The sequence below is a fragment of the Myotis brandtii genome, unplaced genomic scaffold (genome assembly GCF_000412655.1).
Source record: "Myotis brandtii unplaced genomic scaffold, ASM41265v1 scaffold1533, whole genome shotgun sequence".
Taxonomy (NCBI): Eukaryota; Metazoa; Chordata; class Mammalia; order Chiroptera; family Vespertilionidae; genus Myotis; species Myotis brandtii.
The window spans coordinates 55,476-66,445 of record NW_005355554.1 but is presented as its reverse complement, the minus strand read 5'-3'; the positions used below and the strand labels follow the sequence as shown (position 1 = coordinate 66,445).

The 10,970-nt window shown below is 45.9% G+C and overlaps 1 protein-coding gene across 5 annotated transcripts in view; it reads right to left on the bottom strand.

Moving 5' to 3' along the window:
* Positions 1 to 1,189: 1,189 nt before the first annotated feature.
* The window catches only part of TMEM176B (transmembrane protein 176B), a 13,410-nt gene continuing 3,629 nt past the window's right edge, over positions 1,190 to 10,970 (bottom strand). For all 5 annotated transcript variants that reach the window (XM_005861527.2, XM_005861525.2, XM_005861526.2 and 2 more), the window contains 6 exons: positions 5,777 to 5,985; positions 3,994 to 4,104; positions 3,576 to 3,632; positions 3,158 to 3,382; positions 1,895 to 2,014; positions 1,190 to 1,513 (listed from right to left, as the gene is read on the bottom strand). In XM_005861527.2, the coding sequence (XP_005861589.1) occupies positions 1,421 to 1,513; positions 1,895 to 2,014; positions 3,158 to 3,382; positions 3,576 to 3,632; positions 3,994 to 4,104; positions 5,777 to 5,980 (810 nt within the window). In that variant the 5' untranslated portion in view covers positions 5,981 to 5,985 and the 3' untranslated portion in view covers positions 1,190 to 1,420. The remainder of the gene's footprint in view (positions 1,514 to 1,894; positions 2,015 to 3,157; positions 3,383 to 3,575; positions 3,633 to 3,993; positions 4,105 to 5,776; positions 5,986 to 10,970) is intronic.

Below are 10,970 nucleotides of genomic sequence, written 5' to 3'. Positions count from 1 at the left end.
AAGCAAGCCTCCCTGCTCGCTTCAGTGCATGGCTGCCGGCCGCCATCTTGGCTGACAGTTAATTTGCATAAGGATATGCTAATTAGCCAATGGGAAGGGTAGCGGTCGTACGCTAATTACCATGTTTCTCTTTTATTAGTGTAGATTATTAGTGTAGATATGTATTTTGGACAAAAAGGAGTCACATGCTAACCTGACAAGCTTAGGGAAGGCCTGTGTAACTCAGAGACCTACAATAACCGCAAAGGATGATCTGAAATTAAAATTTTTTTAACTAAAAAGCAGTTTATGGTGGATAGTCACTCTGTGGAGACCACACATCTCCTCATTGCTATTGAGTTAACTGTTGACTGTTAACTATCCTGCACCCACCTAAGTAAAAGAAGTATGTGTTTATCATTTTACTTTTTATTCAATCCCAGAGGTTTCCCTGCTTTGCTTTCTCCCACCTCCCTAATCTATCACCAATGGATTTCATGTAACCCACTTACCTCTCCTCTTTTGATTATAATGTATAAGGTGCAAAACTGCCATTCTCCAGATCATTATCTCAATCTGTTGAGATTCTGCTTCCTGGCAATTCTCAACAGTTTGGCTTAAATAAACTCAAAAAATTCTTTACAGGTTTGAATGTTTCTTGCATTAACAGTATCTATGTGTAAAGAGAATGAAAAAGGTGAAAAACAAATTGATCATATCATTTACAATGAAAATGAGGAATGATAATAGGGTGTGTGTGTTGTGTGTGTGTGTGTGTGTGTGTGTGTCCGCACACACACGCGCGCGCGGGCAGAGAGCAAACCAACACTAATATAGCTGCAAGGAAGGGAGAGAGGGAGGGAGGGAGGAAGAGAGGAAAGTGGGGAGAGGAAGGAAGCTAAATTAGGGGAAAATCTTGTTTCATGCTTCACATAGTTCTGTAAATCCCACGGGTCAAGGTTGCAGATACCTAAAGATAATCTCAGTAGGCAAAAAAATTCTTAAGTATATGAGAGTAATTTTCACTTTACACAGAATGTCATAAAAAGCAGTTTTGCCACTTGGGATATAAAGCAGAATGTAATTCAATTTCGTCTTATTGGGACCTTGTTTCCTTGTCACAGATCAGCTCTCATGTAATTCCACATGTATCAACACAGAGAAAGACCGTTCATGGCACACCTTTCTTAAGCAAAGAGAGACCACATCCTTGTTGTTTTAAAGTATTTGTTATTATTGTTTCTGTTTAATCAGCCTTCACTGAATTAAGGGCACTGGGGTGAGGATGGTGAGGAAAGGAAGAGGGGCTGGACAGTGGTCTAAGGAGAGACAAGTATGAGGGACAAGGCAGTGAGGGGCCCTGGGAGAGTGCACTGTGGTCTCCACAGGCCCTGAGCTACTCTGGAGGGATAACGGGGGTCCAGGCGGGGTCTCTGGCCACTCACTGAACCATGGCAGACGTGGTCTTCTCCTTGGAGGGAGAGGTCGGCACTGAATTCTCCCCTCGTAGCTTCCTCACGGTTTCTTCCTCACCCTAAAACAGACAGAGGTGAGTCAACTCTTGGGGAGAAAAGGATGGGGCAGAGTCAGCTTCACAGAACTTGAAATCAGGCAAAGGAGAGGAAGGGAAAGGTAACAGAGGAAGGGGTGCTGGACAGAGATCTAGGACACAAGGGTAGGGAAAGTGGGAGAATGAGAGTAAATGAGGGTACCGAGAGGTGAAGGGCCCCGTGATGGGTCACAGTGATGGGTCACATTCCCCAGATAGCCAATGGCAAAGCTTAGCCCCGTGAAGAGCTTGAGGGAGGTGGAGCGTGACCTCTGAGAAGCAGTGTTCCCAGCCCCATGTTCCTCTCTGTTCCCAGGGCCTCACCAATGGGGACCACTCTGCCCCAGTGCCTCCCTAACAGCTCACCATGGGCTGGGAGCTCTGGCCACACAAGCTTCGAAGGCCCAGGCCCAGGGAAGCCACGGATACAATGACCTGTAAGGTACAGACAGCCAGGAGCAGAATACGGATTCCTAGGAACAAGTTCTGGAGATAAGGGAAGAAAAAAGATTAGAATCAGGAGTCCACTTCTCTGATTCTGCTCTGAGTACCACCTAATCATCTCTTTCCCCCAAAGGAATCAGACTCTGCTCAACTAACTACTTCTTCCCACAAGAGCAGATTCCACCCCATTTGCTTGTCTGCCATGTGACCTTACCACCCACTATGAAGAAGTGCAGTCTATTTCTCTACCCTCTAGAACAGTGGTTGTCAACCTTCCTAATGCCGCGACCCTTTAATACAGTTCCTCATGTTGTGATGACCCCCAATTTCATTGTTACAAATTGAACATAATTAAAGCATAGTGATTAATCACAAAAACAATGTGTAATTATATATGTGTTTTCCGATGGTCTTAGGCGACCCCTGTGAAAGGGTCGTTCGACCCCCAAAGGGGTCGCAACCCACAGGTTGAGAACCGATGCCCTAGAATGTGGAAGGACCTGTGATTGCTCTGACCAATAAAATACCGTAGAAATGACACTATGCCAATTATAGGGTAACCCTTAACTGGCCTGGCAGCTTCCATTCCTACCTCTTGGAGTGCTCACTGTGAGATGCTCTGAGTTGGAACCTAGTTACCTACTATGAGAAGCCCAAGCCACTGCAAGCTCTCTGCCTGACAGTCCCAGCTGAGCGCCCAGCACATCCATGGGAGTGCACCAACATGGATGTCCAGCCCTGTCCAGCCATCGGATGACTTTATCCCCCAACTGACATCTGACTGTGACTTAATGAGAAAACCCAAGTGAGGACTGCCCATCTGAGCCCATTCAACCTATAGACTGTGAGAAGTTGTAATAACCTGTAGATTTAAGCCACTGCATTTGAGAGAGGTGTGTTATGCAGCAGCAGATAACTGGAACACCCACCCACCAGAAAAGACAGATGAGAGGCCCATGACACCCACTCCTAAATGTCTCCACTTTGCCTCTCATCTGCTTTGATTCAGGAAATATTCATGCCATGAGGGACTGAGAAATGACTTTAGCTTAAGCTAAAACCTGAACCATAGACCTAGGATGAGGTCCAAGCTCAAAGAGCCTACATCTCTGCCCTCCAGTGCCCAGTTCCTTAGGAACAACTGGCTGTGATGGGTCCCTGTCAGATGGGACCCCCCATTCTCACCTTCAGTAACTCCATAGAGATCTTACACCGATCCTCCCACCAATCTGAGTTTCGGTAACTTCTCCGCCTCCATCTGTAATCAGTGGTTGTGGTGGGAGGGGCTGGGCGATCACACACAGAGCTCAAGAGGTCGTCACTTTCCCAAGTTATGCTCTTCACACAGAGGACAATGGCAGCCAAGGCCGTGCCAATGCCAGCCAGGGTGAGCAGGCCTGACACCCGGCTCTAGAAGAGAGAGGTTCGGGATGCAGACTCTCTCTATTGATGGCAGAGCTGTGGGGTCCTGGCCTCAAAACTGTTTCCTCCCCAGCTTCCTGGCCCAGGAAACCCTCCAGGAAAAATCCAGGACCCAAAGGGGAGAGGAGCAGAAAACCAGAAGGGGGCAGGGGATAGGTGGGGCAATGGGAGCCCGACTCACTGAAAGTATGCTCCGCTGCTTCTCATGGACGATGGTCCCAACTCCTGCTATAATAGCCTGAGAGAAAACACCAGAAAAGGCCTCCTAGTTACTCTCCTGAAATGATCTCTGACACCATCCTTCCCCCAACAGTTCCCACAACAGCCAGTTTGCAACATGATCCAAAGGACAGGCAAAGACACCTAGCAGATGGACCAGACTCCATACAACTGTCCCACCCTCCCCAACATTGCCTTAACGAGAAAAATGGAGAGTGGGAGGTTTTTGTTCACCCCTAAGAAGCTTCCTCTTGGCAAAGGGCATTCGGACTCGGGTTGTTGGTCTCTTCCCCAAAACCCTGACTCAGACCCAAAGGAATTTCTCTCCTGGCCCATAACCAGTTGCCTCCCACTGAGCTCACAATCACTTCCTTACTCACCACAGACCCTGACCAGAAAGCGCAGCCTGAGCCACGCAGCTCAGTCCAGGGCCCAAAGTACAGAAACACTCCAAAGGCACAGCTCACAGCCCCCAGCAATATCTGGGTCACCTGCAAGACAGGGAAAAAGTCAGACCCCTTCCAATGAGCCCACATACCCAGGAGCAGCCACCCAACTCCTTCGAGGTGCCTTTCCTCTCCTTTTCCTCTGTCCTGACTTCTCTGTAGCTCTGATTCTGAAAGATTCTGTTCCCTTAACATCCATGAGGTAGCATGTCCTGGTTCTCGCCAAACCCTCTGACACGCCAGGCTTTTGCCCTTCATTTCTTTTTCTTAAACACCACACTCTATCATCCCACCTGATGGTTCTCCCTTGGGAATTCCATAATCCTGTCTAGGGCAGCAAAGACCCCCTTCAAGAAAGGAGTGTGGTTGGCTCACAGATTATAGGGGTCAGCTCCTTCAGGTCCCCTCATCTTTCACTGCCAAAGGCACCATCACAGACCATGGTTAAGCAAGGTGGTGGTGCAGAGCCATTTCCACCTAGCAGGGAACTCTGTAGTGGGCAGTCTGTGCTCCCCAGCTGCCCCCTGGGCTGGCAGAGACCTGTCAGGCCTACACCATGGTCTGATGCCTCCCCCTGCCCAATCCTGCTCCCTCTCTTTTTGTTTCATAGGTGGTTGGACCCCAATAAACCTATGCACACCTAACTCCGACTCATGTCTGCTTCCTGGAGAACCCAATTATCACAGCATCTTGGACATCACTGCCTGCATGCCCTGCCAGTATCTCAGAATTATCACATCCGAATCCCACACCCCACTCACACTCCCAACACCTGCCTCTCCTGACTTCCAGGGCTCCAACCTCCTGGTCACCCACATTCCAAGCCTCAGCATGTTCTTAGACTCCTCTCCTCCCTTGTAACCCAAGCCTCTTCACTCCCAAGTCGTGGAGATCCCATCCACAAAGGATTTGGACTCTGCTCTTTCCTCGCCATTGCTGCCATGACCACACAGATGCAGACCTTCCACACTTCTTGCCTGGACAGCTCCGGGCTGTGAGGCAGCCTAAATTCCAGGTTCCTGCTCAGAATCCACCCACAGCCCTTCCGCTATCGAAGCTGATTCAGGAGGGGCAACTCACTGTCACTCGGGATCTCAGCCCTGTGGTCTACATTCTCGGTTGAACCATTCTCTTTACTCTGCCAGAACTTGCCCCGTGCACTCTGGCTTCTTTGCTCTGGCCATTCTCTTCGCCTACAGTTCCTTTTCTTCCTTTATCTGTCTAAACCCACTTCTCTATTCAAGGTCTAGGTCAGGTGCCAACTCCTGCAGGACATCTCCCTGCCTCCCAAGGACATCACCTGCTCTACCTTTAATTCTAGGCATTTCTGTAGTTGTCTGATCCTTTGGTGGGTGCTGAGCACTTGCAAGTTGTATAGCCCTGTGATTCTCTCCCAAATTGCCTATCACTTGGCCTTACCGGCAGGCCTCAGCCCATAGAGTTTTAATTAAAATGAACACCTTCAGGGGTCTTCCCCCAGCCCCCACTCCCACCTCTGGCTGGGACTGACCCACTGCACCAAAGAAGAGTTCCTTCATTCCTTTCCATCCAAATCTCCATGCAAAAACTTCCAAACCTTCTTTACCCAAACAAGATGGGATACAAATAGTGAATCCTCAATGGGAACTCTACCTACTTTCCTTTTTTGCATCCTATTGAAGAAGGAGAGTTATCGTCCTTGTCACCTGGCTTGCCCGCCTCTCCAGCCCACTCTTACCCCTCCTGCCAGTGGCCCATAGCTTATCCTGGTCGTGGGAGGGCTAGTGTCCCGAGAGCCAATGAAGAACTCCTTCAGGGAGCCCCCAGCTTTTATCAGTTGTGTCAAAAACGATTCCTGGTGGATGTGGATATTGATGTGGGTGGGCTGGGACAGTATAGAGTCCACGTCGACCCCATTCACAGTCACCATGCTTTGAGCCATCCTGCCTGTTGGGGAGAAGATGTACAGAAATGAGGTCTGGGAACTGGGTGAGATAACAAGGAATACACTGCATGAAGAAAAGTAGAGAAAACAGCCTCTTTATCAAGATCCCAAGGGTCTTCCCAGTGCTAGTATCAATGTCACAGTGACCTTGATCTGGGCTGCAAACCCAAATTGCCTCGGGAGCTCAGCACAGATTTTCCTGGGCCTCTCCCCAGAATGGCCTAACACAGTTTGACTGGGTCTTGGGTTGGACAAAGAAAGGAATCTGTATTATTTATTTCAGTGAGTTAGCATGTGCAGCTGAGCCTTGACCAACCAGGGTTTGAACTGCATGGGTCCACCTATACGCGGAATGTTTTTTTCAATTAACCCTGTAAATGTATTTTCTGTCCCTTATGATTCTCTTAATAACATTTTCTTTTCTTTATCTTACTTTATTTAAAAATAGAGCATATATAATACATGTAGTATACAAAATATGTGTTCATCGGCTGCTTCTATTATTGGTAAGGTTTCTGGTCAATATTATGCTCTTAGTTAAGTTTTGGGGAGTCAAAAATTATATGTGAATTTTCAATTGCACCAGAGATCAGTGCTCCTACCCCCCACATTGTTTGAGCGTCAACTGTGTGTTTACACATAATAGTTTCATATGGTTAAAAATTTAAAAAGACATGAAAGGGTACACTTTTAAGACCCTCTCTCCCTTCTTTCTCACAGCCACCTAGTTGCCTTCCAGATGGCATTTTCCTACAGTGACATTTTTTGCATATAAAGGCATGTAAAAATATCCTTTTGCCTTCCAGATGGCATTTTCCTACAGTGACATTTTTTTGCATATAAAGGCATGTAAAAAATATCCTTTCCCCCACAAAGGGCAGGATACTGCACACACTATACTGCACAATGATTTGTTCCCAGAACCAATTCAAAATAATCCTGCATCAGTCTACAAAATGCTTCTTCACTCATTTGAATAGCTGCATAGCATCCCATTGTCTGAATGCATCGTAATTTTTTAAGCACTCCCCTATAGATAGCCATTTATTTTTTTTTCTCACAAATAACGTGGAATTAGCAGGTCAATGGGAACGTGCATGCAATCCCCATGCAGAAACAGTCAAGAGTGTTCACTGCCCTTGCCCATGGCCAGCAGAAGGTGTCAGCAAACCGCTGAATCTTTTTCCACTGTATAGCAGGAAAATTACATTGCATTGTAGATTTTAATCATTTTTATCCAATAAAATACTCCTTTCTAAATGTATACAACTACTTTTGACAAATTTGTACATTTGTTAAACCACAACTACAATAAAGATATAGAGCATTTCTATGTTGCAAAAGTTCCCTAATGTCCCCTCTCCAATCAACCCCCAACCCCTGGCCCCAGGCAACCTCTGAGCTGCTTTCTGTGACTAATCTGTGGTTATCTTGTGATGAGTGAAGTTGGTCATCAATTCACATGTTTAAGAGTCATTTTCATTCTTCTGTTGTGAGTGCTCCATTCATACGTTTCCTCCTCAGTTTACTTTTTTTTTTTTTTTTGGTCTGTATAGGAGTTTGGTTTTTTTTAATTGTTTTATTGCTTAAAGTATTACAAAGAGTGTATAGGAGTTTTATTGTGTGTTCAAAAAAATTACCATCTGTGACATGAGTTGCAACTATTTTTTTACAATCTGTGATTTATTTTTGGACCTTGCTTATTTCATGCAATCAAAGTTTTCCATCTTTTTTGGGCGGTTGCATCATACTTAAAAAGAAAGTCCCGTTTCAAGATGATAAAGGAATTCTTTTGTGTGTGTTTTCTAAGTGGTTTTAGGCTTTCAGTGATGTTGATCCATCAGGACTATTTCTTGTCAGTTGGAAGACATGGGTTGGGTTTCTTTTCTCAGGTGGTTAACATCTGAAGGGTAAGTTCTGTCTGTGGAATCTTTCTTCCATCCATTTAAATGCTCCCCTGAGAGCTCACTTTCGGTTTCCACCAGAGGCTGCATTTCCTTGTTTTGCAAGCTGTTCTTCAGAATAAAGTTTCTCCTTTCACCACACCCCAGGTTGAGGACACCTCTTTGTACTGGATTTGATGTCGTGTCCTTTTGTTGACAAAGTGATGGGCACTCAGTTGCCTCTAACCTGTTGTTGTAATGAACATCTTTGTGCCTGTCCTTGTGTGAACCTGGACTCAAGTTTCTCTGGAATGGATTAGTGAATCATATTCATTTCCATTTTCTCTATGTCCAGTCTGGATCAATTGCCCACCAATTCATGTAGCTTCTCATTAGCATCAAGAAGTGCTTTCTGCTATTTGGGAGACTTCTGTTCAAGACGATGGCATATGTAAAGGCTGCACTCGCCTCCTCCCACGTCCACACCAAAGTTACAACTAAACTACAGAGCAACCATCATTCAGAACCGCCTGAAGTCTAGCTGAATGAAAGTGCTATAATGAGAATGTACAGAAGAAGCCACATTGAGACTAGTAGGAGGGCAGAGACACAGATGGGCTGGTCCCATACCCTCCTGTTTAAATCCAAAGGGATATCTCAGCTGTGGAGGTTCCCCCTGAGGAGTAAGGGGTCCCAGCCCCACATTGGAACCCCAATCCCAGGGTTCCAGTGCTGGGAAGAGAAGTCCCCATAACTTCTGGCTGTAAAAACCAGCGGGGATTGAGACTAAGGGAGATGGAGGCTGCTGAAGCCCCAGGCAGTTCTTCTCTTTTTAAAAAATATATATATATTATTGATTTTTTTAGAGACAAGGGGAAAGGGATAGAGAGTCAGAAACATTGATGAGAGAGAAACATCCATCAGCTGCCTCCTGCACACTCCCCACTGGGGATGTGCCCACAACCAAGGTACATGCCCTTGACCGGAATCGAACCTGGGTCCCTTCAGTCCGCAGGCCAACGCTCTATCCACTGAGCCAAACCGGTTCGGGCCAGGCAGTTCTTCTTAAAGGACCCATGCACAGACTTACTCTGACTCACTCTGAGCTCCAGTGCTGGGGCAGCAGCTCAAAAAGTGAGGGAAATACAGGAAGGAAGTGAATTATCTGGCTTCAGGACAAGGGCTAAAGGGGCAGCTTTCTCCCAGACAGAAGTGCTGGCAGAGGCCGTTGTTCCTTTACTGAGACCCCCACCCACGGAGCCAGCAAGTGGGCACCATATCTGAGTCTCCATCAACCTGGCTCATGCTGTTTGCCACATCCTGGTGATTCCCTGAGACCCCACCCAACTTGAATGACCAAGCATGCCCTGTATCTCTTACTAAGCAAACCCAAGCCTGGCACTAGTGGCAGCCAGCCTTGGTTCATAGCTTAGCCTCTCCCAGGCACCTCCAATCTCAGCAAAAGCAGCAACTACCTGTAGGTCAGTTTGTAGCTCATTCCAGGCGGCCCTGGACAGGGCACAGGCAGCCACTGACCTTGCCTGAACCAGAGGCCCCTCCCAAGAGGCCCCAGAACCAACAAACCTGGTGGCCAGCTCAGACCACACTAGACCACCACACAACCACCTCCACAAATGACATACCAAGAGAGAGGACTTTGCAGGCACCAGAGCCTCACTAACGTAAATCCTGCTCCATGATGTCAGCCCCTGCACAACAGCAACTCAGCTATAGTCACAGCCAGTGCTCACAGTCCATCAGAGTGAGAGTCAATCCCTCCCATTGACATGCCAACAGCAATAAAGGCTCAACTACAATAGGAAGGCACACCCAGCCCACACAAGGTAATACTCCTGGAGCACCTGGATCAAGTGACCAGGTAGACTGCCCCACTAGGCCCTACAGGACACCTATTACATAGGGCCATTCTACCAACACTGGGAGACATAGCAGCTTCACCTAATACATAGAAACAAACACAGGGAGGCAGTCAAGATGAGGACACAAAAAAACATGTTCCAAATGAAAGAAGAGAACAAAACTTCAGAAAAATAACTAAACAAAATGGAGACAAGCAAGTTACCAGATAAGGAGTTCAAAACACTGTTTACAATGATGTTCAATGAACTTAGTGAGAACTTTAACAAAGGGTTATGAAACATAAAAAAGGAGACAGAAAACATAAAAAAGAATCAGTAAGAAATGAAAGATACAACAATTGTAATGAAGAATATGTTACAGGGAATCAACAGTATATAAGATGAAGCAGAGGATTAAATCAGTGATTTGGAAGACAAGGTATAGGGAACCATCCCTTCAGAACAGCAAAAAGAAAAAAGAATTTTTTTTTAAAATGAGGATAGTTTAAGGGACCTGTGAACAACATCAAGTATAACAACATTCATATCATAGGGAAAAGAGAGAGCAAGGGATTGAGAACATATTTGAAGAAATAATGACAAAAAACTTCCCTAACTTAGCCCTAGTTGGTTTGGCTCAGTGGATAAAGTGTCAGCCTATGGACTGGAGGGAAGGCGTGGCTCAGTGGTTAAGGGTCTGCCCATGAACCAGGAGGTCATGGTTTGATTCCCGGTTAGGGCACATGCCCAGGTTTCAGTATCAATTCCCCCAGGGCATGCAGGAGGCAGCCAATTGATGTTTCTTTCTCATTGATGTTTCTATAATCAATTAAAAAATGTTTGAGGTGAAATTTAAAAATAATAATTCCATTATAATAACTACATATGGTGTCAGATGGATACTAGTCCTATTGAGGTGATCATTTCATAAATTATATAAATGTCTAGTCACTATGTTGTAAGCCTAATATAATATTATATGTCAACTGTAGTTGAAAAATAAAAATTATTTTAAAAAAATAAAATAAAAATGCTCCCTGAACAAAAATGAAATTGTCATAGGAATTTAGGTTTATTCTAATCTTGATATTTTACCCATTGGTGTGTCTGATGAGTCATGCCAAATTTTAATTATGACTATTGAGTGGTGCCCGACCAGGGACTGAGTTCTGGGACCAGGGCTTGAGTTTTGACCGTAACAAGTGACGCCAGAGCAGGCCCCTTTGGCCGTAACAAATGGCGTCC